Raw genomic sequence first — 27,364 nt, forward strand, 5'->3', positions numbered from 1 at the left:
GCCAGTCTCCGCGGGCTGGAAGCCTGGGCCAGTTGGGCTCTCTGTGGGGGTTTGGTTGGTGGTGTCAGTGCCCGCTTGCCCTGACTGCCTCCTCCCTAGCTGGGAAAGAGGAGGAGGAGGGAGGGGGCAACGTGGAGGAAGGAAGAGGACCGTGCCCACGTTGGGAGGGGGAGAGGAAGAATTCCGAGGAAGCCCAACAATGGGCATCGGAAGCTCTCTGGGGCCCTCCCCTGGGTCTTTCCCCGGATGTAGGTCACCGGCGATTGCGCTCGTGCAGTCTGGAAAGGCACAGGCTCCCTGCTCTATTTTGTTTAATTAGTCATGGTGGGGCCCTGGAAAGCAGAACTGCCAATAAGATAATGTGCTATTGAAGAGAGGAGAGTTTACAGGATAATTGCCAGTGATAAAGGACAGCAAGCCTCCACCTCTCTCAGTTTACTTCTCTTAACCACCAGTATCTTGATTTCTTTCCCGCTTCCCCTTTTGATATCGGCCTTAGAGCCCCCCCAACCTGGGACAGGGCCCCGATGTGTCTGCTCTAACTGTACCCTACCTAACCCCGGCACTTAGGACAGGACTCACAATACAGTAAGCACTTCATAATCATGGTAACTACCAACCGATCGAGTTGAAAGCTAGTCTTCTAGAAAGTTCTCTTGCCGTCTAAAAGGGTCTCTCTAAATCTATCCTTCCAAATTTCAAGATCGCCTTCCAAAAGTACACCTTGCCTCCCCAAAGCCCAGTGCAGGAGGAGGAGAAGAGGAGGAGGAAAGGAAGAGGAGGAGGAGAAGAGGAGGAGAAGGAAGAGAAGGAAGAGGAGGAGGAGAAGGAAGAAGAAGAGGAGGAGAGGAGGAGGAGGTTTAGGGAATGATGTGGTTTAGGGAAGGCCGTTAGGAGCTCTGGCAAAAGGATATAGGGCAAGAATTCCAGAAATGGAAGCTGATGGTGACTTCCCATTGCTCCTCATTTTTCTGTCGCTGGGGCACTGGATAGTGCTATCCGGACACTTTCAGAAAAGGGCATTTCAAAGTGAGGTTTAGAGGAGTGGGGCGAAAGGGGTCTTAATAATGACGATGATAATTTTAAAAATGGCATTTATTAAGCACTTACTATTTACCAAGGACTATACTAACCACGGGGATAGGTAGGAGATAATCAATGTCCTTGGACCGAACAAGGACATTTAAAACTGTTCTTTTGGGGACAGGTAGGGGGGAGTCATTTATCAACGCTAACTTAAGAGTGTTGTCAATATAAACTGTCAGCCTCAGATTCGTTCGCAGCCAGTCCTGCACTGCATTAGAAGATGGAAAGAGATTGAGCTCATCAAGTACCGCTGTTCATTTCAATAACTCTCTTGACATGCTTTACTGCAGCAAAGATTTATTTAAATATTTAACTTAAAAAAAGGGTTGACAGTTTCCCCAAAGCATCCAAAATAAAGGCTACATACTTAATTAGCACAAAATAAACGAAAAAATATACATTTTATATATCCTCACACCGAACACAGAGACAATTTTACAAGACGTACAGTTGGGTTTGGCTCGCTTCTACCCTGTGGGAGATTTTGAACCTCTAATAGCTTCCATATTTTGGGTGTGTTTGTGTCTGTGTGTAAGAGGGATACAGAACAAATGAAACCCAAAGGATGAACACGATAAACCTGCCCGGGGAAGTTTCCACGTTCTACTGAAGTCAGCTCCCGGAACCAAGTAACAAGGCACAAAAGCTTGGCTTTGCTGCAAACCTGCAGACACAAAAATACAAACACTCCGTCTTCCGATGCTTAAAGACGGGAGCTCACATCTGTAAAAATACCAACTTCACAAGCAGTACAACTCGGCAACTGTTTCTGAAGGAAGCTTTCTTTATAATACGCACTTACAGAGATGTTTGAGGGATGAAGGGATCAGACTTTCAGATCCACTGAGGCAGATTTCTTTTTAAAAACCTAAGCGGAGGGACGCGTCTGACGAGACGATCATCTGGGAAATAGAGAGAGCCCGAGGCTGAGACGACGGCTCTCCCCACTAGCCCACTCCCCGAGGGATTCGAGCCTTCTGGGCCACTCCAACATTCAGCTTCTACCGAACAGAGACTGTGGACTGAGTCACTAGGCTTTCTGACGTGAACCAAACACCGATGAGGATAAAGACGGGCGCCTACACTCGGTTACCAAGTAGGGCAAAATCCAGTCGAACACATTAACCCAGACCCTGGCTTTTTTTGTGCTTATACGTCTCCTCAAAAAAGAGGCACCCAACACCTGGGGATTCCGTTTAAAAAGCAAAAACTAGTTTCCCCATCCCGATTCAGCAGCACAGAAAAACAGACCGGCAGAAACACGGATGATGCACCAAGACCCGGCACAGGTGATTTACAAAAATGGGCCTTAACCTACTGGCTAAGTTAGAAAATTAAGTGGCGAATGCAACCTTTTTTGCAAATGAGGTCGTTAAAATGCTAACCTTTCTCCTTTCTCATCAGCCCACAATAAAAATTCCTTTCTGGCCCGAAAGTACCTCTTCTTTAAAATCTCCGCAGCCGAGCAGAGACCAAGCTACCGGCTTTTCCCATTTCTTAGTGAAACTTGGAGACGACTGCCTGGATGGCAGGGAGAGAACACCATCTCTTTACTCATTTCTACTATGCTTTCCAAACCACCGCCCTCAAAGGATTAAAGTATACTTCAGTTTTTACGCTTTACATCCTGCGAGGCGCCCGCGGGGCGAATTAACGATCGGTAAAATGCCCTCACTGGAAACACACGAGTCGCAGTCCTAAGCGAGTTGTGCACGTGCCCGACCCTGGCGACGTCCCAGGTCCCGGCCCGGTTAGGCAGCAAGCGACGAATGGCTCTGAAGTCCCGAGGTGGGACCGTTGCCTCTGATAAGCTGGCCGGCGTACACTGTATTGAGGGTGAGCACCTAGCTCTTCCCAAACAATTAAAAGCTCATTCTGTCATTTCTGCCCCACCAAAATTAGCTGCGGGGGGTTTGTTCCTGCTTGGCGGGAGTGAATGCGTACACCAAAATAAGGTCCGTGTTCAAGCGTGTAGTGCAAACTTTATTGGATGAAATCCTCCCCAGGGCCTCTCTTCTCTTTACCACTACAGACCCCAGACTGTCACCAACCTGGCCGATTCCCTCAGGACAGAGAGAGGGAGAGTGGGGGCAGTGGGAAGATAGTGGTGGGGGAGGAAGGAAGAGGAAGGGAGGAGGGAGGATTGCTCCCCGTCCCGTCCCCCTGCCCCTCACCGGGTTGTGGGCGGGCTGCTCTTGGCAACACTAGCGAAGCGGACCACTGAGACACACCGGGGTCGGGCCACGGGGCCCACGCCGCCCTCAGAAACCCCGGCCCCGGCCCGAGCGGGACCGCGTCGGTCGCTCGCCGGGGCCGCTAGCAGGCCATCCTGGCCACGCCACACTCCAAGCCGACGATGGCGGGATCCGCCTTGGAGAACTCCTCGGCCAAGTCCCGGTAGCGGTTGTCGGGCGGGTCGCTGCGGTCGATGGTCTTGTCGCCGCCGGTCGCGGGCCCCAGGCGCTGCTCCTTCCGGAAGCACGGGGGGGCTCTCGGGCCCGGCTGGGCCGGGGTTTGGCCCGGGGGGAGACACTCCTTGGTGGGGGCCTCGTCCGAACGTCTCGTTTTCGTCTGCTTGATTTTCTGGGAGAAGTCCAAATGGGAAAAATGATGCTCAGCATTTCTATAAACAGATACAAATTCTAGTCTCTCTGATTCCCTTCCTTGGCTCCTCCCTCCACTCCCCCAACTCCCGCAGGGCTGCAGTCTTTTTTTTAATAACGACAGCACTCATTCAGCCCTTACTCTGTGCCAAGCACTGAGCCAGGTCCTGGGGGGTGATACGCGGTCCCTGTCCCACACGAGACTCACAGTCTAAGAGGGAGGGAGAACCAGGGCTCTTCTCCCTATTTTACTCCTGAGGAAACTGAGTCCCAGAAAGGTCAGGTGATTTCCCCGGGCAGAACCACTGACGTCAATAACATCCAGTGTGAATGACACAGGCCCGGATGGGCCCGCTGACGGTCTGAATTCCCTCTCCTACCTGATTCGGTTTTGCCGAGCTCCGAGTCTCGATCGTTCCACTTGAACACGGCTGGGGAACCGCTGGGCTTTACGGCCCACCCCGGGGGTCACTGACTGCCCTGGGCTTCGCACCACACCTGGGTACAGCCCACAGCAATCAGCGGCCCCCCGGTCTTGGAAGCCACTTTCCTCAAAGGCAGCGGCCAGGAATGAGGCCTCCAGGAGCAGTCGCCAACTATGGCAGGTGACGTGCAGAGGCCCCGATTGACGGGTGCAGGGAGGGAAAGGAGCAAGAGCCCTAGTGCCCTCAAGACTTTTCTCTCACTGAGTTCCGGACTAAAAACCGCACTGCCTGCCGACTTTAAAGACAGCGTGGGCTTTAAAGTGAGAAAAATCAACGCGGAAGATTTATTACGTCAATAAAACGAATACAAAAGTGGCTCCTTATGGTTTCGAATCTACGCCATTTTAAGTTTCCGAGCACTTACAGCTTCCAGCTCTCGAATCTCCTTTTCCAACTGCTGGTTCTGCTCCTTCTTCTTCATAATGAGATTGTACACGCACTGCCGGGGGTGCATCGTCCGATCGAACTGATGGTACATACTTCGCCAGAACCTTTACGAGACGCACAGAAGGCAGACACAACCGTGATCGCAACAGATCCCGCTCTCTCGGGAGCACGAGGCCGACGCTCACTTCTCCAACTTACTTCAAGTGGAAAGGCACCGTGCTGGGCTCCAGGGCCACGAACCTCCGAGGCTCCGGACGGTACAGGGGATTCAGGTACTTCTTCAGGTCTTCCAACAGGAAAGGCCACAGGGAATATGTCTTCTCTCTCAACCTTAATGAAACCGGGAGGAATGAGATGTCCAGCTCTCACCCGCAGGAGCCGTGCACTGGCTTTCGTGTTTCCCAAATGCCTCCCGGTCTCACTCCCACCCCTGCGTGTTCGGGCTCTCTTCCCCTGAGTACCTTCGGTAGAGGTCCTGGGGTGGGAGGAGGACTGGACCTCGGGATTCCTTCCCAGTCTCTGAGGGAACCTCCCCAGAAGAGGTGCCAAGGTTGCAGGGGTGCAATGAGGGGGAGGGAGAGGAGAGGAATGAGGGCCCTCACTCTTCCTCAAGCTCCCCACCTCCTGTGGACCATTTCTCCAAAACGTCGCCAACTGCAGCGTTCACTGGCAGTGGGATTCTATCCCCTAGTCCCGAGCCCAGTCCCAGCCGCCGGCACAGAGAGGCTCCAATCCCACCTCCCAGGCTTTCCCCGCCGACGAGCACTGCAATCAGTTTTGGAGAAAAGGCTCCGTGGAAGCTGCTGGGATCCAAGAAATGCCCCGTTTACGCCTGCATATACTAAGCGCTCAATAAATACTACTGAATGAAGAAATACTACCGTCAGCCTGTCCGGCCCGGGCCCTGGCCAACCCTGACCACGGATGCGGAAGGAGCAGCGGGGGAGACCATCAGCACCTTCATCCGTCACTTCCTGACGCCCCAAGGCAGAGAAGGCCCCAGAACACCTCGATTTTCTGATGAAAAGCGAGTGTTCGGGAACGGAACAAAACAAAACCCAGGGGAAAACTGCAAAGGCAGGCCCAGAGCCCCTGACAGGGCCGCCCAGGCTCTGTGGAAAAACTCAGCCCGGATTGGGGCTGCTGGACAGCGAAGGCTGTGTCATCGGCTCGACTCTCATCTCTGCTCTCCCGGGGGCTCCAACTGGGAAGCCATCTTACTTGAGATCTTCTCTTTCTTTCTGGTGATTCCCAAGGAAGTTCCCAAACTGGCACGAATGGACGTGTTCGTGGATCTGGAGGAGAAACGCCTCGTTGAACTCGAACGCCTGTGGGAACTGCTCGCTCAGGTGCCACACGCACTCCAGAAACTGGGTGAAGACCGGCGAGATTTCCTTGGGATCGCCGCCCAGCTGGCCACACCTGCCCCCAAAGCAACGGTTTTAGAAAGCCCGGACTAAAGAGGCTGGGCGCGGGAGCCGGGGAGCGCCTCGTGCTGTTCGAGAACCGTCGCCCACACTGGGGCCTACCTGTCAGAAAATTTATGTCCAAAGGAGATCCAATCCTTCTCTATCAAAACCTGAAAGGCAAAGAAACTTGGGTGGCCGTTCAAACTGCTTGACTGGAACCCATTCGTTCGGAAAGTACATCCCAACCTCTTTTATGGGCAGATGAGAAGGCTGTCAATTCGAATCTCTTTTCCGATACCCCCTGCAACACCCTCTCCCCACCCCACTAGCGTTCGGGTCCCTCGTCCGTCTTTCACCCCATTCTCCGAAGTGAATCCCTTCGGTGGCCGTCTCATAGACGGCCGTGCCCGACTGAGTTCAGTTTTTGTGCTGGTTTATCTGACCTAAGTCGGACAAGAGGATTTTGGGCAGTTCTCCTCCCAGGGTTTAATCGATTACCTCCGGTATTTAATGAGCGTGGGGCCCTGTGCTAGGTGCTCAAGAGAAGACAGCAGCAGCGAGAACCCTGCTCTCCATCGCGCTACTTAAACCAGGCCTCCCCCTCTGCTGTCCTACCCACGTCCCGGCTCGGGCACCAGCTCCTGGACTCCGCAGCCCTGGCAGAACAAGCCTCTGAACGGCACGGCCCGCCGGGGGAACCCTCACCATGAATCCTCGGACCGTCCGGTAGTAGGAATCGAGCAGGAGGGATCCGAGGGAACAAACTTGCGCGGTCCGGTCCCAGCCGTCGGAGCAGTGGACCAGCACGCTTGCGTTTTCCACGTTTATCGCCTGCAAAGGGACACTCCGCTGAGCTCCCGGTCTGGGTGCGTCAACCAGCCCGTAGGCAAAAGACACACCCCAGGCAGGACGGCAGAGCGGTTCTGGACTCCCACAGAGGGGGCTGTTTAGGGCCAGGGGTGCCCAGGGGTCCCTTGAGGGAGGGCCGTTTCCCGGAAACATAAGCCAGTCTAAGCATCTCCGGGGAGGGAATAAGAGAGATCCGAAGGAAGGCCCTATTTTGGAACCTATGATAGTAAGGTTCGAGATGAAATGCGCTTCACTGAGAAAAACCAGTTTTTCTGAACGCTACTGTGGGAGATGACCAGAAAAACTTCGAGAGTGAAGAATCAGCTTCTGAAGGATAAGCACCTGTGAGGGTGCTAAAAATAATTCATAATAATTGTGGTATTTGTTAAATGCTTACTGAGTGCACCAGGCACCTTACTAAGCGGTGGGGCGGATAGGAGCAAATCGGGTTGGACACAAACAAGGTAACCACCTTTCCCCACTCCCGCCCTCGGGCGCTTCCCTCCCTCCCAAGATACTCCCTAATACAGTCAGGAGCGATCAGAATTACTTTAGCTAAGAATATCGCAGCATCCAAGACGGCTTTAATATGGCGGAGCCACCCAGAGCTTTCCAGACCCGAGAAGAAATCGTTGACGGACAGGGCCCTCGTACCGCTGACTGCAACAGACAAACAAAACATTCACGTGATTTCTGCTTTCCCTTCGGCCACCAAGCCTCGGGGGAACTGGAAGACCTGCGGTCAGAGGGTTGGGGAACGGGGTCAAAAAAATTAGGTAATTTACTGATGAAGGCACCCCTGCAGAGGCCGCTGTGAAAATATTTGATATTCGGGGCAAAAACACGATCATCGGCTGAACATAAAAGACGACGCAACTGATAGTAACAGAGAAAAATGCAGTGCTGAAGGTCCCAGGGCAATCAGCCCGGCAAGCAGTCCGCTGTTAACACGAGCATTGTACCCCACAAATCCCCGCTGCACCCAGGGACCCGGCCAGAGCCCCAGTTAGCAGGAAGCCCTACCTTCCAAAAGTTTCTGCAGACTGGACCTCATTACGTGAATGTTTTCAATTCCAACAAATTGGAATCTGATGTTGGAGTAATTGTCTTCATTCTCGTAGCCTTTCCCAGCAGCTCTATTGGCTATAGCATTCAGCTGCAATGAAAGCAAAAAATAAAAAATGGCCGTCACAGAAGCAAGGCCGAAAGCGGATTTTTCTTCGGAGCCAGGGACGGAGATGGGGCTCTGACTGGTTGCCGGATGACGGGAACGTCACAGAAAGGACGGTGTGACGCACGCGAGGGTTCTGTCCGCACATATTCAACGGTGGCAGGATCTTGGGTCGAAAGTGGAAAAACTACCGAAACAAAAACTGGACAAGATCTGGGGCAGGAACCACTTTCGCTTGGTGGAAGTGAAGAACGTCCTGCCGGCCCCGGGGGAAGCCACGGGGTGAGCGGCCGACCGCTCTTTCTGCTCCTCACCCTCTGTGGCCACTTGAGTAGGGGAGTGGCATTTACTGAGCACCTACTGAATGCACTGCACTGTAATAAGTGTTTGGTTTGGACCGTGCCGGGGATCCTTCTGGGCCCGGATGCAGGGCAAGGAGCCAGGCCTTGCCTTTGACCCTCCCGGGTCTGTCCCTCCGGGACGGCTGTTTTTTCCATCTTTTATATCGCTCCCAGGACTGCCCAGGGCTCTTGGGGATTGCCCTCTCACCCCTACCCCAATCCCCGCGTGCAACTGCCTACCGCAGGCTCCCCTACCATGCCGGGTTCAAATCTATCACCCTGGGGACTGACCAGAGATAAACAGGCCTTCCGGGGCAGCAGATGTCCCGCTTCAACTGGCTTTACCATTGAGAATTTGGTGGGTGCCGGTCACCGGGGGAGGGGGGCTGTGGGTGTCACACTCCCGGCCTTGATCATCCCAACGATCTGACCAGACCAGACCCAGGCTTTGGCCTGCTGGCTCTTGGAAGCCGGCCCCCCTACCCCAGCCCCATTTCTGCCCCCTGCTTAAATGGAAAAGTTAGCAGCCAGGATCGAGGCCCAGATCCTACATTCCGGGCTTCAGAGTCATAACGTAGACAGTTCGCCAAACTGCCCTCGACTGGCCTGATGGACTTGGTTATTACGTCTATCCCTGGAGCGACGCCACTCTCCCCAGCCCCATAGGTTGCTAGTCGCTGCTTCTGAACCCCGCCGCCCTAAATTCACCAGCTGCTTAGCCTGCGGGATGGCTAGGAGAGAGTTTTCCAAAGGCATCCGTCCGCGGTGCAGTCGTAAACCAGCACCGACATTAATAAATAATAATAACTGTATTCATTAAACACTTAGTACATGCCAAAGCACTGAACTAAGCACTGGGATAGATGCAAAATCATCAGGTCCCACAGGCAAGTGAAGTGACTTGTCCCAGGTCAGGCAACAGACAAGTGGCGGAGCAGGACTAGAACCCAGGTCCTCTGACTCGCGGGCCCAGGTGCTTTCCATTAGCACATTACCAGGCTTCGGGCTAAGATTAAGAGGCACATCTAGGGGAGGGCATTTATAAGGGACAGAGTGAGAGTTCCTGCAAAAAGTAATCAACCATAGGGCTGAGAATTATACCTAACCCAGGTCGGGACGGCTGAATGCCTCACACAGCTCTCCGTTACAATGCATATTGAAAACTGGCTCTAATTAATTGCTAATAATAATAATCATGGTACCTGTTAAGGGCTTATTATGTGCCAAGGACTCTTCTAAGCGCTGGGGTAGATGCGAGGTAATCGGGTGGATAGAGTCCCTGTCCCACATGGAGCTCACACTCTTAATCCCCGTTTTACAGATCAGGTAACTGAGTCCCAGAGAAGTTAAGTGACTTGCCCGAGGTCACACAGCAACATATGGTGGAGTCGGAATTAGAACCCAGGTCCTTCTGACACTCAGGCCCGTGCTCTATCCACTAAACCACCCTGTCGCTCATCAACCGATCCACCCACTAGCTACCCAAATAAAGAAAAAAAACCCGAACGCTTCCTTGCTGGAAATGTCCCCGATACCCTAAATCCTGAAACACTTATTTAACAAAGGACGGTTTCCTGCACATCGGGAGGCTTTGTGGCTCATGCCGCTTCTTCCGATGGACGATTCAAAAATCTTAAGCCAGAAAGGCAGTTGGCTTCCTTGACTCCCTCCACCTCTCGTCACGCAATCCTGGGGAGCGGAGGGAGAAGGGTGGGGACGGTCTCTACAATGGCTAAGCTACCACCTTGCCATAAAACTGCCTGGGAACGTTACTGGGCTCAGAACAGCTCGCTCGTGCTCTCTCATCGCTCTCTCTCATTTTCTCATCTGTCCAGATTTTTGAGGAGATTCTCACTAGAATTCTGCCAATGTTCTTTTGGGCTGCCTTCCAGCTCTGCTCGGGACGCTGGAACAAAAATCAAAAGTATCATTAGGACGTTCACCGCCAACTGTAAACCCAGAATGACGTTAATTTCCGGGGTAGATGGGAGCTGTTTGTTTCCGCTTGCTTATTAAAATGGGGGGAAAAAACCCAACAACCCAAAAACGTAGACCTGTCTCCCTTATTTTTGCCCAAATTTATTGCGGCATAAGAACTGCCAACCAGATGGAAGATGTCCTTGTTAATAATAATGTTGGTATTTGTTAAGCGCTTACTACGTTCTAAGCGCTGGGGGAGATACAGGGTCATCAGTTTGTCCCACGTGAGGCTCACGATTAATCCCCATTTTACAGATGAGGTAACTGAGGCACAGAGAAGTGAAGTGACTTGCCCACAGTCACACAGCTGACAAGGGGCAGAGCGGGGAGTGGAACCCGTGACCTCTGACTCCGAAGCCCAGGCTCTTTCCACTGAGCCACGCTTGTTCAGCATTATTATTTTTCAGTTCTTGTTTAATAAGTTTTCCTGGGGTTAAAAGTCACCAGCTGCTGTCTGATATGTCTTGCTCACATCTATTTAAGGATCTACTGCTTCATGTTGGTATCAGATCTCCATACCGGCCACCCCGGGAAGTCTTGGAGCCCAGGGGGCTTTCCATCCTGGCCAACGCGGGGCTTCGGCTCCTGTGGGGGCAGAGGCAGGGACCTGCCGTCCCCAACACGCTTCCCATCTTATCCGGGCCGTGATCGGTTTACGCGGTCGTGACTGACCGTCGTCTCGGCTGGTGCAAGGTGACCCAAACCTCTGCGTGGAATAGAACCGTCACGTGGTTATTCTCGACACCTGGGCCAACTGAACGGGCAAATTCATGAAGCGTAGGATCTCGACAGTTACCCTCTAAGCCACCTTCCAAAGGCAAGCTCAAAATCCCCCTGCCCCCAAACCCCTGAGCTACGTGGGGGGCGGAGGGGAGGGGAGAAGGGGTAGAGAGAGATGAGGACAGAGCTCCATCTGCCAGCCAGCCATGCTCCCAGAAGAGGAGGGTGACAGGAGAGGGGTGAGCAGCCTTCCTCTCAATCTGCTCAGAATTTTAGCCAGATCTCGACGCCCAACGTGCCCCGACCCTCCCGTGAGAAGACTCCATTTTGTCCGCCAGCTCCAGGACCGAGAACACCAACTCCCGTGTGTGATGCCCGATGATGGCTCGTCTCCCCTGGCCTAGGCGGAATCTCCCCCAAAACGGCAAGGTGGCGGCTTCGCCCCCGCTCCCGCCCTTACTCTGGTCTCCACCAGAGCCGGCTGAGGATGTGGCGGGAGTCATACCTTGGGCCTGGTGTCCATGACGTACACATAGCGGTTGACCGGATTGGCTTTGCTGATGGCTTGAAGCATGTGCTCGTCCTCCAGGCACCGGGCACTGAACCCTGACAAGGGCTGGCTGCACCTGCAAATGGCCGCCTGGGGAAAAAACGAAATCCAGGGGGGGAACAGCTCAATATCCTCCAGGCAAACGGAAGGCCGACGGAGAGCCAAGGCGGCAACTCCGAGCTCCTCACTCGTCCGTCGAAAGGTGAAAACAAGAGGCCCTACTTCCAGCTGGATCAGAGGTATCCGGCCCGGGACAAGGCGTCTCTTCAGAGAACATCCCCACCCAGCCTCCGGACGTCATATCAAAATGCTCTTCTCCCACGAACCCCCTTGAGGTGCCAGTGGGCACCATTTTGAAAACAGAGTATCTTGGAATGCTCCGCCGGTGAAACCCCTCCAGGCCCCAGATGCTCTCTGGGCTGCCTCGAGCATTTCCCCATAGGCCCACCAGCCCACTGTGGAGTCGGAAACAGGGCGAGAGACGGTGGTGGCCTCCCCGGAAGGGCACTGCCCTCCAACGAGGTGATGGACGTCAGTAAGTTGCTTTTTGCCGGCCTCTGCTGGCCCCCACGGTTCCTGTCTTCCCCAAACCGACGAGGGCCCGGTCACCTGGCGCATCGATGCGATGTCTCCCAGCCCACCGCATACTCACGTCAGTGGCCAGGACCGGGTCACCCAGTTCGACGGTGCGATGCCGCCCTACCCCACCGCCACACAGATCAGCGGTAAAATACCATCCCGAGCCTTCGGGGCCCCGGGCCTCCCCAAAGGTCAACGTCTCCTCCCTCCTCAGGCCGCGTGGACGCAACGCACCTCTTTTTCCGAGTGGAAATAAGACAGCACCGGGAACCTGCCTTTGCTCCGGAACTTAGAGCTGCCGACGATGACAGGAATGCTCGCGATCCTGGGAACGTAGAGCTCTCTGGGGTAGGTCTCGCAGATCTGCAGGGACCGCCCGCTACATCCGTCAACGGGCCCAGAGCGGTCGGGAGGCCCGGGGCCGTCCGAGGAACGCGGATGCCGGGCTCCGCGTCGCTGTCGGTGAGCGCCAGCGGGAGGCCCGACAGACCGGCACGGGCTGGCCGGGTCTCCCCTGCCTCCCAACCCAAACCACCCCGCGACCACTGCCCCGGCCCCGCTGCCGGCGGCGTGGTCGGGACCGGCCTTACCTTGTAGTCCCGGTTGGTGTCGGACAGCTGCCAGTTGGAGTTGGGCACCCCCATCCGCTGGTATTCGGCAGCCAGGGCAACCAGCTGCCAGCCCTGCACGCGCTCGCACTCATTTTGCTTAGGGTTGTAAGAAAACGCGTACAGCTCATCGTAGGCAGCTGTGGGGGGCAGGACACGGAGGCCGGTTTGAACCGAGGCTTGGGCCCACGGGCCCTAAGCACTCTCTCGAGAAAAGAGTTCCCTGACGACCAAAGTCAGCCGAGCATGGGTCCGAATGGGTAGTTAAGCATGGCCGATTCTATTCATTCTTTAAATTACACTGCACCCGTTCCCGTTTTAGAACACCACCAGAAAGCAATAGCTTATGGGATAGAGATGGCTCTGGGGAGCCCCCGGTCTCGCGAGGTATCAGGCCACACCGGTGCCCGACTCCCCCGCCCAACGGTCCTGAGGGCCTTGGGCTCGGAGGGGATGGGCCACAGCAGACTCCTCACATCACCCCGATTCTCTTTTTGCGACACAAGAATCGCTAGGACAGGGGCAGCGGTCCAGACCCCAGCCCGACCTCCTCCCACACACCACTATCCTTTCCCCACTCCGGCAGGGGGCTACAAGGAAGCGGGGCTAGAGCTGCCCTGCCGATGACACCCTGCCACCGGCTATCGCCAGCCACCCTGCCGGCTCCCACGGACCCTCAGGAACCTGCCCCGTATAAAGGAATCACGTGCACACGGACCCACCTTCCCCTCTCTGCCCCCTCCACTCCGACATGGGACTGACTGCCCCACACCTGGCAGGGACCACCGCCCCGGGGCAGAGGGGGAGAGTCAGGGAGAACGGTTTTAATTCTCATTTATTTTGGCTGAGTTTGAAAACCCAGCTCAGAAATAGGTTCCTGGAATGAGCATCCTGAAAAACCAGGAAGTGAGATTTATGAAGTCCTCCAAAAAAAAAATGGGTGGGGTGAGCACTGTCGGGGACTTCCTATTTGTTCCAGTTCTTTACTGCAATCTTTCATGGTTCTCGACACGAAAACGAGACCAACACTGAGGGCCCAGAGCTGGGGCTCCCTGGAAATCTCCGGGCCAAAGGGGGAGGGGGGAGCAGCCCGGCGCACCGGAGATCGGCACTGCCCAACTGGAGCCCCTGGAACTCATCCAGGGCTCCGACCCCGGGCGTGCGCGTCAGTCTGCCCCTGGCGACTATTTGCTCTTCGGGGTGTCACGTGCCTCCCGAAATCCCCACCTCGCAGCACCCAGGTTGCCGGTTGCCTAGGCAACACCCCATCGACCCCCGCCGACCCCCAGCCTAGCTCTCTCGGGACCGGACTGCCTGGGGCAGGATCGGCAGGGATCGGCGGGTCGGGTCCGTCTGCCTCCCAGTCCCTCATTCGGAAACACCGCGGGGTCGGGCTGCTCTCTAGAAATCCCCTCCCCGCGACCAGACCAGCCGACGTCCGCCCAAGAAGCCGCTACCTCGTCGTGAGAGCTGCAGCAAGGAGTTGTAGATGTCGTGGCAGTCTCTCTCCCGGGGGACCACGAAGTGCACGACCCTGAAGTTCTTGCACTGGATCACCAGTGGGCACCCGGATGTGGTCAGGGCAAGCTTCTCCACGGCCGCAATGTGGTGGTGCAAGATCTACGGCAGCGGAAGAGAGGAGAGCAGACGGTCGGTCAGTCCCATCTTTCCCAGTGGGTGGGAAGAGACGGTCGGAAATGTCTTCTGCCGCGACGCAGGTTTCCACTCCCTGCTCCGGGCGCCGCGGGTGGAGGAGCAGCAGCAGCAGCACGGTGGAGTGGATCGAGCCCCAGCCTGCGAGTCGGAAGGTCACGGGTCTTTCCTGGCTCCGCCACACGTCTGCTGTGTGGCCTTGGGCAAACCACTTCACTTTTCTAGGCCTCGGTTACCTCATTTCTAAAATGGAGATTGAGACTGTGAGTCCCACGGAGATAGGGACGGTGTCCAACCTGAATTGCTTGTAACCACCCCAGCGCTCAGTGCCTGGCATATAGTGAGGGTTTAATAGATAACAGAATTATTATTATTATTATTATTATTAGGAGCCGGGGCTGCTCTCCCGGCAGTGGGCACACCCGGCCCCAACGGGGCACGGGATCGGGAGGAATGGCTGCTCTCCCGTGCTCGATGCGGCTCGCTTCCGGCCCGCCCCAACGCTCTTTCTCCCGAACGTGAGGCTCTGAGAACCTCTGCCTGACACAAGCATCAGCCTTCAAATGTAAGAGCTGCTGAAACAGGCCGCCTTCCGGCAATCCGTCAACGTTTTCATGCCTCTCGTGACTGTACGAGCATGGTGTGAGTCAAACAGAAGCCTTGAAGCATGGTTCTCTAATGGAGAATGAGGTTTTAGATCAATCCTACCCTGCCACAACAGCTCTGAGGCTTCGACTGATTTGGCGAAGACACCGCACATATGAGATCTATTAAAAGCACTGCTTACATTTTATGGCAGGGCTTCCACCACAGATTCTCCTCACCGAAATAATTTATTGTGTTCTTTAATCTGTGTTGTTCACATCACCGCTACAGGAATTCAGTCCATTCTGAGTTTGCTTATAAAGCCTAAGGTTCTCGGGCTCAAACACAGTCGTGCCAGTGTTTAAAATCCTCAGCTGGTGCGTGTTGTATTTTTTATTTCATGGTGCTTATTAAGCGCTTACTATGGGCTGGTAGCTATAAGATTACTGGACTGGACCTAGGTTTTACGACTGACCTTTAAGAGCCTGGATTCCTGCTCCATGATGCGAGTTAGTCAAAATTTAGTCCTGGTTCAGTGGTAAACAGACATGAAAAAGCTCCTACTTTCCCCTCCCAAAAGACCAAACACTGATTCAAGGCCTGGCTACGGGCATTCCCAATTTCACCTGCAACTGTATTAAAAAAGATCTCTCATGCTAAATCAGTCGGAAAGTCACCCATCTGGTACTAGTAAATCAATCGATCCATCAGTTAATCCACCAACAGTACCAAAGTGTCTACACTAAGGACAGAGCATTGTGCTAAGTGCTTAGAAGGTGGTTCCTTGCCTTCAGGGAGCTTAAATAAAGTTCCTTCGCATTTGACCGCTAAAAGCTGCCATTTCCCAAATGACGGCTGCTAGGGCTGGCCGAGATCTATCATCGAGAGTGCAGAACTGGAAAACTGAAGTCTGGGCAGCCTTAATCTCAGGGTCTTCATTCAGTCATATTTACTGAGTGCTTACTGTGTCCAAAGCACTGTACTAAGCGCTTGCACGGGCCGTCTGCCCCAAGCAGAGGTCAGGACTGGCCTTGGTGAGTAAAGAATGGCAGGTCCTGAGGGATCCACAGCGCTGAGTACAGTGCTTTGCACACACTAAGCGCTCCTTAAATATGATTATTACTATTATTAATAATAATAATCTACAGGAGAGGAACGCCATCCTGCTAGACAAGCCCCAGATTCCTCAGGGAACGTTACGGATTCACACCGCCCTATCGCTCCACGGCCAGGAGGCGGGCTAGGAGGGAGTGGAATGGTTCTTCAGAGGAAAATGCTGCCCAGTGATTACACTTTCATCAAGTGTGAGGCAAGGGAAAGGAGTGCGAGACTACAACCTCCCTCTAGACTGTAAACTCGCCGTGGGCGGGGAACGTGCCTGCTAACTCTGTTGTACGTACTCTCCCAAGCGCTTAGTACGGTGCTCCGCACGTAGAAACGCTCGACGCCGTGGGCTGATTGATTGAATGGCTAGAGAAGGTGACTGTGCCGTGAGTGGGCTCCACGCGACGGCGGGGCGAATCCTTACCCAGGTTTCCTTCTGGAGCGAGTCTATGAAGAGCAGGTGGGTGGCCGTGAGATACAGCGTCCCCGTTAAGGATTTGCTGCTGCTGCTGAACCGGTCCAGCAGCCGCACCTGCTCCACCTGAAAGAAAACGGAAAGGGAGTCAGTATTCACTGCGTCCCAGAGGCGGCATGGAAAAAGCACTTAGATTTTCCCACGTAAGCACTGTATCTCGTAAGACCCGTACTCCCCTGGAGAAGACGCAGCATGATCAGCTCGGACCCGGGCCCTGTCCCGCTCAGGGCTCACAGTCTAAGAGGCGGGGGGAGAGCAGGGATCTTATCGCCGTTTTACAGATGAAGAAACTAGGGTCCAGAGAGGTTCAACTCATTTCCCCAAGGTTACTCAGCAGGCCGGAAGCAGATGTGGGACTAGAACCCATCTCCTCTCAGGCCCGGGTTCTTTCCCCTGGGCCTCTCCCCCGCTCTGACTTTCTCCCCTACATTCCCTCGATCCCTTTTCCTTCTCTTCCTGTGGAGGGAGGGGTAGGAGATGAGGAGAGAGGGAAAGTGCACATTTACTTGTTTGTCTGGGTTCGTTTTTTGCCAATCAACCGATCAGTGGTACAGGGTGTAGGACTGTATTAAGTGCCTGGGAGACCACAACAGAGTTGGTAGACACATTCTCTTGCCCTCGAGGAGCTGACGATAGAAGCAAGGATCAATGGGGCTGCCCACACAAGCAGCCTCCTGATTGTCTGGAGGGGCTGGGACGGGGCTGGGCTCTCTCAGATGTCAGTCCTGTCTCTCAGGCAGACTAAATTTTTTTAATTCCAGTTCAGGCAAGCGAAAATCCCAGTTTATCCATGCCGCCGGGCTGGGAGCTGAGCATCGGAGCCTGCACGGTCTCCTCTTGGGGCGAGCTGAGAGGCGGGGCTGGCGCCTCTTGCCTCGGAAAACAAAGGTCCCATTGGAAACCCCCACGGATTCACGTCAGTGCCGAGCGCCGGCTCTGCCGCCGTCACTCCCGCCACCGGTCCAAGCCTGGCAGAAAACCCCGCCCGGAAAACCGTCTTCCAAAATGATGCTTCGATCTGGCAAGCTCCATCCACCACCTGACAAAGACATCTTGAGGGCCTTAAGGCTTCGGGAGGGTGGGGCTGAGAATCTTGTCAAATGTATTTAATGAAAGACCGTCACTCGATAACGAACCCATTAAGTCTCCCGCTGAAGAAATTAAAAAGAAGCAACTAATTTTAAACTGGCTGGCAGTAATAATAATTATTATTAGGGTACTTATCAAGTGTTTTCCATGTGTCAAGCACTGTACTAAGTGCCGGGGCAGACACAAATTAGGTTGGACCATTGTTTCCTGTCCCACCCGGGGCTCACAGTCTAAAGGGGAGGGGGTAGGATTTAATCCTCCCTTTACATATGGAGAAACTGGGGCGGCACAGATAAGTGAAGTGACTCCCCCGATCAGTCAAACCAGGCAAGCGGCGGAGCTGGGATTAGAATCCGGGCCCTCTGCACTCCCCGCACTGGGCTCTTTCTTCTAGATTGCCTCACTGCTTCTGAGAGAGGTCCGTTAGGACGAGAACTAGTTATCATGGAAGCTGAGGAAACGCAGAGATGGATAAATGTTAGGGAAGGTTTCTCCTCTGCTAATGGGAAGCGCAGACTAGGCCTGGTGGCTCCCCCCGGTAGGCTGCAAGCTTCTTGTGGACAGGGATCGCGCCTACCAACTCTGTTATACTGTACTCCCCCAAGCGCTTCGTACAGTGCTCCGCGCGCAGTAAACGCTCCATAAAGATCATGGATTGACTGGTATCTCTGGGCTCCCCTACAGTCCGGAGGAAGAGCCGGGGCAGAGGGAAAGGCTTCCGGTTGTGACGGCTGAAGGGGCTCCCCGAGCAGGCTTCGAGCGGCGGCCGCGGGACCCGTCACACCTCGTGAGGACGCAGTGACGTCCGCGACGCATCCACCCGCCCCTGCCGTCTTTTCCGACACAAAGCTCTCTCCAGATCTTAGACTGCCTAATCTGAAACCGATGCATGACATCATCTTAGGTCTGGAGGCAGACAAAAGACCTTTACGGAGACATCGCTGTCTTAATCATTTCTCATTAGCAATTCTTCTGGCTTTTTTTTTAACAGTACTTGTTAAGTGCTCTGGTAGACACTATACTAAGCACCGGGGTAGATATAAGCTAACGAGTGTGGACACGGTCCGTGCCCCACCTGGGGTTAGCAGTCTAAATACCCATTTAACAGATGAGGTAACTGAAGCACAGAGAAGTGACTTGCCCATGGTTACCAAGTAAACCCGTGGTGGAGCCTGGATTAGAACTCAGGTCCTTCTGACTCCCAGGCCCGTGCTCTATCCCCTAGCCCAAGCTGCTTCTCACACGGCCCCTGACAGGTTTACCTCATAAGCGCCAAACTGCACCTCTGTCCAACAGGGGTGGGTAGCTTCCACATCTCAGGAAACTGAAGTCCTGAGCACTTGGGAAAATACGAGGACCCGCGAGGCCCATTCCCGGTTCCCAAGGAACTTCCCTGGAGCTTCATCTATTTTGATTTTTTAAAATTGCCAAGGGCGTCGGGGAAGAAACGGGCCCACGATGCTTCCAGGAAGGGCCCACAGTGAAAAAGACAAGCCATCTGGTACGGATAAAGCATTCCACCTATTGATAGTCCCGAAAATACAGACACTCCAGCCATCTGCCAAGTAAGCAGTTGGGAAGGACCAGCTCAACCGAATGGAAAACAATAGCTGCAGTTTGGAGGAATGGCAGTGCCAAAGCCGACGGGGACCAGAACCCTAAACAAGAGAAGGAGCCCGGCCTCGCCGGAGCCATCTGCGAGTGAAGGCAGCAGTGACTTGGACCCCGAGTTTCTAATGAACAGGCTCGGTGAGCCTCTCATTCACTCAATCGTATTTTTGGAGAGCTTACTGTGTGCACAGCACTGAACTAAGCGCTTGGAAAGTACAATTTGGCAACAGACAGACACAATCCCTACCCAACAACGGGCTCACCGTCTAGAAGGGGGAGACAGACAACAAAACAAGTAGATATTCCTAATGGGTGGATCCGGCATTCCTCTGAATCAATCAATCAAGCAACGATATTTATTGAGCGCTCACTGTATGAAGAGTACTGTTATGAAGTGGACGCATCGCCTTTTAGGAGTCTCCTAGGTTTTGAATCGCTCCTAAAGAAAGACTTTAGACATGCTGATGACTAGAGTCCCGGGTAAGGGGAGGCTCAGTACTTGGCAAACGTCGCCTTAGAATAGATTTCTTTAAAACAGCCCACGTTCACTGCAAACACATTAGAGGAGGGAGTTAAAGGATCTCACACTCTGACAATCAAGCGGGTGTACAACTGGGAGGCCCCATCATTTCCACTTTCTAGAACGGTAACTACAGCGGTGTAGGATGATGAGGCTGCATTTTACTAAGAGCATTCATGTATTATTAAGGTTAAGAGGGCAGCGTGGCAAATTTCGGAGGCGGACCGGATTGATCACCGTTGCGATGTAAAGGCACAAATCATTAATTAATAAAATAGTTCCAGGAACCAAAGCCTATTCCTCCTTTTAACCCCATCAGCAGCCATTTAAAACGGCCATCATAAGAAGTCCTGACTCTCGGGTCCAGTCCCAGACCCAGGGAAGATAAATCAAGAGGAGCCTAAGAGAAATTGGGCACAGGTGGGTGAGAAAACATACCCACTCTGCTCCCTCATCTCTACTGACTCTGTCGTTCGGCTTGAGTGAAAATCCGTACTCTACGAAACCGTGTCTTCTGAATTCCTGAGAAATAAAGGGGGGGTGGGGGGGCTCTTCACTCTCGCCTCCCACCCTGATGATGAAATGAACCTAAACGTTTCCTTTCCCGGGACTCCGGGCCGTAAGGAGGTGGGACATTTTCCAAGCCCACCATGCCAAGGTGAGCTTTTCGACCCATGGCACTTACAGTCATCAATTAACCTACCGATCGGTTCCACGGGAAGAACATAACACGCCACACTGGGTGGAAAGACTAGCCCGTTCAGGGTATTATCCGGACAGAGACAAGGCAGGATGCCGAGAGGATCAGTGGGGTGCCTGACACCCCTATACCCATCCTCAAACTCAGGGCTTGTACCACCAGCTACCCCTTCTACCCCTTGGGGATTTTTTTGTTTTTGTCCAACAACCCAGCATGGACCTTTCCGTTCCCTGCTGATCCAGGCGATCAATAGCATGGACTGAACACCTGCATGCAGAGCGCTTGGAACAGAGATTATAATTTAGAGTAGATATGATCTCGGCCCCTGAGGAGTTTACACTCTAGCGAGAGGGGCAGAGGATAAAATGATCATGCCTATCTTCTGCTTCCAAATTTCCAGGGGTTGGGAGTTCCAAACATGCTCATTCCACGAGAAGCAGCCTGGCCTAGTGGACGGAGGCCAGGTCTGGGAGTCAGAAGGACCTGGATTCTGATGCTCGCTCTGCCCCTTGTCTGCTGGGTGACCTTGGCCAAGTCACTTAACTTCTCGGTGCCTCAGTTACCTCATCTGTAAAATGGGGATCAATTCTGGGAGCCCCACATGGGACACGGACAGTGTTTATTTTAATACTTGTTAAGCACTTACTATGTGGCAGGCACTTTACTAGGCGCTGAGGTGGATGCAAGCTAATCTGGTTGGACTCAGCCCCTGTCCCTCATAAGGCTCACAGTCTTAATCCCCATTTTACAGATGAAGCAACTGAGGTCCAGAGAAGTTAAGTGACTTACTTATCCAACCCGATTTCTTTGTATCCACCCCAATGCTTAGTACAGTGGCCGGGACATAATAAGCCCTAAACAAATACCATAATAATAATAATAATTGTTATTATTGCTCCAAGTCACACAGCAGACAGGTGGCAGAGCTGGGATTAGAGCTCCACTGACTCCCACATCTGTGCCCTATCCACAAGACCACGCTGCTTCCAACCTGAGTAGCCTGTTTCTATCCCAGAGCTTAGCACGGTGCCCGGCACAAATACCGTAAAAAAAACCCTACTGTTTAAGGATGTGTTTCTTTTTGCTTGTCCTGAATCAGCCACTTTCAACTCTGCCCAGCTGTCGGAGAATATGGAGAACAATAATTCCATGTTTCCCCACCTTTTCTCAGGATCCCGTACACTACGACAGTGCGTTTTCACCATCGATCCGGGATAAACTGGAGCAGCGGAATTCCCGAGGCTCAATCTTGTCTTGATTCTCTCGGATCCCACCGCCCTCACCCTGGGGCGCTCGAACAGATCGCCGGGATCCATACCTAATCAATCGAACAACGGTATTTACTGAGCGCTTACTGTGGGCACAGCACTGAACTAAGCGCTTAATCCTAATGTCGCGACGGCTGTCTGGGCCCACGGAACCACACCCGCCCTGCTGTTTCCGCCACTGTCCAGCCTGGTCTCTTCAGTTGTGCGTGCCTGGACAGTGGCCTACTTGAGCCGTCTATCATCGGTTGGGTTTTCTCCTGCTTTTGGCAATACGGTGGAAAATCCCCCGAGCCCTTACTAAGCCACTGGGGTGTCTGACTCACTGTGGTTTAGGAAGTGGGCGAGAAGGGCACGGTGGTGTCCTGCTGCTGCTACTGAGGTCTCCGAGACATTGCTGTACCGGGACCACGGGCTGCATCTGTTCGTCGCCGTCTCCCTGCGTGTGCCGCCTGACGCTGGGGACCTGGGATCAGGCCGGCCACCTCTACTGCTGCACCGGGCGCGTCCGAGAATCTCGTGCGGTGCTCTGCACACGGCAACTCCTCGTGCGCTCACCACCACACGACTCGAGCACGTGGCCGGCTGGCAGGAGAAAATGGGTTTCCTCTAGGAAACCCAGGAGGCTCCAGCCTCCCGCTGAGGGAGAGGCGGAGGTGCCGTCACCCTCGGCGTCTGAACACTGCTCAGTCGGGACGGCCAGGAAAGGCGCCTGCCTGCATTTCATTGGGACCGGAGGACAAATGGGCAAGAGATTCGCTCTCCGCGGCGCTCTTTCCGTTTTTTAAGACGGTATTTGTCAAGCCATTACTAGGCGCCAAGCACTCTTCTAAGGGCCGGGGTAGATACAAGCTAACCAGGTTGGACACGGCCCGTGCCCCACGAAGGGCTCACGGTGTTAATCCCCGTTTTGCAGATGAGGGCACCGAGGCAGAGACAAGTTCCTTGCTCAAGGTCAGAGGGCAGACAGGTGGCGGGGCCAGGATTAGAACCCAGGTCTGTCTTCCTCCGAGGCCTGTGCTCTGTCTCACGGATGCGATCTCTTCAGCAGCAGCGGCAGCTTCGAACCCAAGGGCAACTCTCCTGCGAGCAGCGTTTTCTAACGGCCTGGGGGCCAAGGCTCCGCACTGTTGTTAGCGGGCCCGGCATCGGGGTGAGAGTTGGCGCCCGTAACCTGGAGAGAACTCAGACTCGCGAGGTCTCCGGTTGTTTATGACTTCCATAAAACTGTCCCTGAGTTTATAACGAGGCCAACTGTAGCTTTACTCTTGGAAACTCCATTGTTTATAATACCGCACGCATTACACCTAAACCCAAAATACCACTCTACCTATGCCTAAAACTGAGAATCGTTGTTGTCTATGGAATGCTGCACCCAGGCCAACCAGACATTGTTTTGACTCCTACGCTTTTATCACCTTACAATAACGTGACAAAAATTATTTGTAAAGAACCAGTCTCCCTGCCTCCAGTCTCCATCCTTTCCGATTCACGCTTCTCTCTGCTGGCCGGCTCATTTATCTGAACGGTCATTCTTCCCACTCTTCTCAGACCTCTTACCGCTACCCATTCCACCCAGATCAACTCTTAACTTCTCGGCACACTCCACTTTCCTCTTTTCTGTAATTTATTTTAGCGTGTCTCCCGGACTAGAGCAAAAGCTCCTCCAGGGTAGGGATCTCGTCTACCAGCTCTGCTGCTCTCCCGTGCACTTAGTAGTTCGGCGCTCTCCGTGGGGTAGGCGTTTCGAGAAATACTCTATCGATCCATTCGAAGTTGCTTCTTCTGAGAGTTTCGTTCCAACTCGTACTAAAAGGACGGACTCCCGCGTGAAACGTTTGGCTTTGGGTACAGAGAAGAATATTAAACAGTTGGAAGAGAGCCCACAGGTTCCTAGTTTCTACTCGGAAAGCGTGAAGGTGACGGGAGCTATCGACACCACTTCCCCAACGGGCAGGGTATGATGCCTGTGCTAAATGCGGCAGAACACAGGAAGTACAGATGCTTGGGCGGGTCCCTCTTCGGCTCCGCCGGGCCCACGCCTCGTACCTCTCTTGGCTTCGAGTTCTGTGAATTTCCAAGCGGACATCTGGATACTTTCCTGCCTCCCACGGTCCTGGTTTTCCCTTCATTAGGTTGGTTCGGGGACGAAGATCTTTTGAGAAAAGACGGCTAAATGCTTTGCCGTGAGAAATTCAAGCGAAAGGGGGGGTCAAAGCTCTGTTCCCTTCTAACCTGTAAGCTCGCTGTGGGCAAGGAACGTGTGGACCAACTCTATTATTCTGTCCTTTCCTTAACAGAGTCTTCTGCACACAGTAAGCGCTCAATAAATTCGATTGATTGGTTGAATATTAAGTATTGAAAGGGGAGGGGGAGCAGCCAGAACCTCACCGCGGTCCCCCCAATCCCTTTTAGATCTGGCCGGGGACGGGCTGGAAGAGGATCAGTGGTCGCCCGTCGGGAGACTCGGGGAACAAGTCGGAAAGGTGGCGGGAGACTTGAATGGGCTCTCCGTCCTGCGGCCGTGACGACGGTCTCGTGGGCATGTCCGCATCTGGGCCGCTGGCCCAGGGAAAAGTGCACAGCTCTGGCAGCCAGGAGATCTGGGGTTTAGTCCCAGCTCTGCAGGTAGGGGCTGTGCCATCCCATGGGCAACGGGTCCTGCCCCAGAGCCACTTTTTAAAAAACAGAATTCATTAAGCCCTTCCTATGTGCCAGGCACCGGCGTAGATACTAACTAAAGAGGGTAAACGCAGCCCGTGTCCCACACGCGACTCGGTATCAATCCCCCTTTTACAAGGGATGTAACTGGAGGCACGAGGAAGTCTGTTGACTTGCCAAAGGTCACACGACGCACAAGCAGTGGGGCCGGGATTAGAACTCAGGTCCTCTGACTCCCAGGCCCGTGTTCTATTCATTAGGCCAGGCAGTTTCTCAACGACACGGGGCACGCGACGACGCAGCCGGGCCCAACGGGAATCCCGGAAGGGGCCGGCTAATAACCTGGGCCACAAAAGCCCAGAGTGGCTACGGAGGCGACCGCTGCTGGGTCACAGCGTCCAGCCCAGCGCTGGCACCGGGCTGCCGTCGCGGTGGCCGCCGGTGGGTTCTAATCCCGGCTAAACCACTTGCCTGCTGTGTGACCTTAGGAAAATCACTTAACTTCTCCGTGCCTCAGTTACCTCATCTGTAAAACGGGGATGAGGCCTGGGAGCCCTCGGTGGGACAGGGACTGGGTCCAACCTGATTCGCTTACGTCTACCCCAGCGCTCGGTTCGGTGCCTGGCACACAGTAAGCGCTGAATACCTATAATTTTATTTACACATCTGTCTTTTTATTTATCCCTCTGCTCTTCCGCTCTCCCAGCTCCAAAGCATTTCATGCACATACTTGTAATTTTATTTATTTACATTCATGTCTTTTTCTCCCACTCCAGGATGTGAGCTCATTGGAGGCCCTTATGCCGATATCTCTCATTTTATTTACTTATACTGAAGTCTGTTTACTTACATTGGTATCGGTCTTCCCACACCCTCTCCACTGGGATCTCGCTGTGGGCAGGGACTGTCTCTCTTTACCGCTGTGCTGAACTTTCCCAAGCGCTCAGTTCAGTGCTCTGCACACCGTAAGCGCTCGATAAATACGACAGAATGGCTGGGCAGGGAATGTCACTGTTTATTGCTGCACTGTTACTTTCCCAAGCGCTTGGCACACAGTAAGCACTTAAATATCAACATTATTAGTAGTAGTAGTAAGCACTCAATAAATTCGCTTGAATGAACCAATAAATACAAATCCCATTAAAAATGGGTCACCGTCTGTCTTGGACAGTGCACTGGGCAGCGGCAGCCATGGCCTCTGGCCGCCCTGCGTAATAATAATAATATTAAATAATGATGGCATTTTTAAAGTGCTTGCTATGTGTCAAGCACTGTTCTAAGCACTGGGGTGGGGGTGGGAATACAAGGTGATGAGGTTGTCCTACGGGGGGCTCACAGTCTTCATCCCCATTTTACAGATGAGGGACCTGAGGCCCGGAGAATAATAATAATGAGGGCATTTGTTAAGCGCTTACTATGTGCAAAGCACTGTTCTAAGCGCTGGGGGGGGGATACAAGGTGATGAGGTTGTCCTACGTGGGGCTCACGGTCTTCATCCCCGTATTACAGATGAGGGACCTGAGGCCCGGAGAATAATAATAATGATGGCATTTGTTAAGCGCTTACTATGTGCAAAGCACTGTCCTAAGCCCGGGGGGGGGGTTCATTCATTCAATCGTATTTATTAAGCGCCTACTGTGTGCAAAGCACTGTTCTAAGCGCTGGGGGGGATTCAGTCATTCAATCGAATTTGAGCGCTTACCACGTGCAAAGCACTGTTCTAAGCGCTGGGAGGGGGGGAGGATTCAGTCATTCAATTGTACTTATTGGGCGCTTACTATGTGCAAAGCACTGTTCTAAGCGCTGGAGGGGGATTCAGTCATTCAATCGTATTTACTGAGCGCCTATGTGCAAAGCATTGTTCTAAGCGCTGGGGGGCGGATTTATTCATTCAATCGTATTTATTGAGCGCCTACTATGTGCAAAGCACCGTTCTAAGCACTGGGGGAGGGGTTCAGGCATTCAATCGTATTTACTGAGCGCCTACTATGTGTAAAACACTGTTCTAAGCGCTGGGAGGGGATTCAGTCATTCAATCGTATTTACTGAGCGCCTACTATGTGCAAAGCACTATTCTAAGCGCTGGAGGGGGATTCAGTCATTCAATCGTATTTACTGAGCGCTTACCATGTGCAAAGCACTGTTCTAAGCGCTGGGGGGGGATTCAGTCATTCAATCGTATTTATTGAGCGCTTACTATGTGTAAAACACCGTTCTAAGCGCTGGGGGGGGGGGGTTTCAGTCATTCAATCGTATTTATTGAGCGCCTACTATGTGCAGAGCACTGTTCTAAGCGCTGGGGGGGATTCAGTCATTCAATCGTATTTACTGAGCGCCTACTATGTGCAGAGCACTGTTCTAAGCGCTGGGGGGGGGGATTCAGTCACTCAATCGTATTTACTGAGCGCCTACTATGTGCAGAGCACTGTTCTAAACGCGGGGGGGGGATTCAGTCATTCAATCGTATTTATTGAGCGCCTACTATGTGCAGAGCACTGTTCTAAGCGCTGGGAAGGGGGGATTCAGTCATTCAATCATATTTACTGAGCGCCTACTATGTGCAGAGCACTGTTCTAGGCGCTGGAGGGGGGGGGGTTCAGTCATTCAATGGTATTTATGGGGCGCTTCCTATGTGCAGAGCACTGGACTAAGCGCTCAGAATGAGGTCACTGAGGGCCGGAGAAGTCTTCTCCCCGGGAGGGAGCGCCTGGGTTCCTCCCCGCCCCCACCGTCGCGGGTACCTTGGTGGTGCGGATGTGCTCCATCGCTGGCTGCGCCGACGACAGCGACGATAACCACGACAGCGACGATAACCACGACAACGACGACAGCAACGGCCGCCGCCCCCGGGCCGGTCCTGCCCCGCCCCCGCGCAGGCGCACTAGCCGCCGCCGCCCCCCCCGCGCAGGCGCACTAGCCGCCGCCGCCGCCCC

General features: G+C 53.7%; 1 protein-coding gene across 4 annotated transcripts; it reads right to left on the bottom strand.

The window, feature by feature from the left end:
- Positions 1-1,366: 1,366 nt before the first annotated feature.
- Positions 1,367-27,290, bottom strand: MTMR6 (myotubularin related protein 6). 4 transcript variants are annotated; one of them, XM_029048118.1, is made up of 15 exons: positions 27,173-27,290; positions 16,535-16,651; positions 14,226-14,388; positions 12,751-12,908; positions 12,395-12,523; positions 11,537-11,671; positions 10,076-10,237; positions 7,843-7,975; positions 7,370-7,479; positions 6,676-6,801; positions 6,091-6,140; positions 5,783-5,983; positions 4,760-4,891; positions 4,539-4,665; positions 1,367-3,669 (listed from the first exon to the last, which is right to left on the bottom strand). In XM_029048118.1, the coding sequence occupies exons 1-15, from the start codon at positions 27,194-27,196 to the stop codon at positions 3,403-3,405; spliced, it is 2,034 nt and encodes a 677-aa protein (XP_028903951.1). In that variant the 5' UTR covers positions 27,197-27,290; the 3' UTR covers positions 1,367-3,402. The 4 variants fall into 4 exon arrangements, with proteins under 4 accessions (XP_028903951.1, XP_028903952.1, XP_028903953.1 ...); XM_029048119.2 differs by lacking the exon at positions 10,076-10,237; XM_029048120.1 differs by lacking the exon at positions 6,091-6,140 and having other exon boundaries at positions 5,783-5,856.
- Positions 27,291-27,364: the final 74 nt, after the last annotated feature.

This window comes from Ornithorhynchus anatinus, chromosome 20 (assembly GCF_004115215.2).
Source record: "Ornithorhynchus anatinus isolate Pmale09 chromosome 20, mOrnAna1.pri.v4, whole genome shotgun sequence".
Taxonomy (NCBI): domain Eukaryota; kingdom Metazoa; phylum Chordata; class Mammalia; order Monotremata; family Ornithorhynchidae; genus Ornithorhynchus; species Ornithorhynchus anatinus.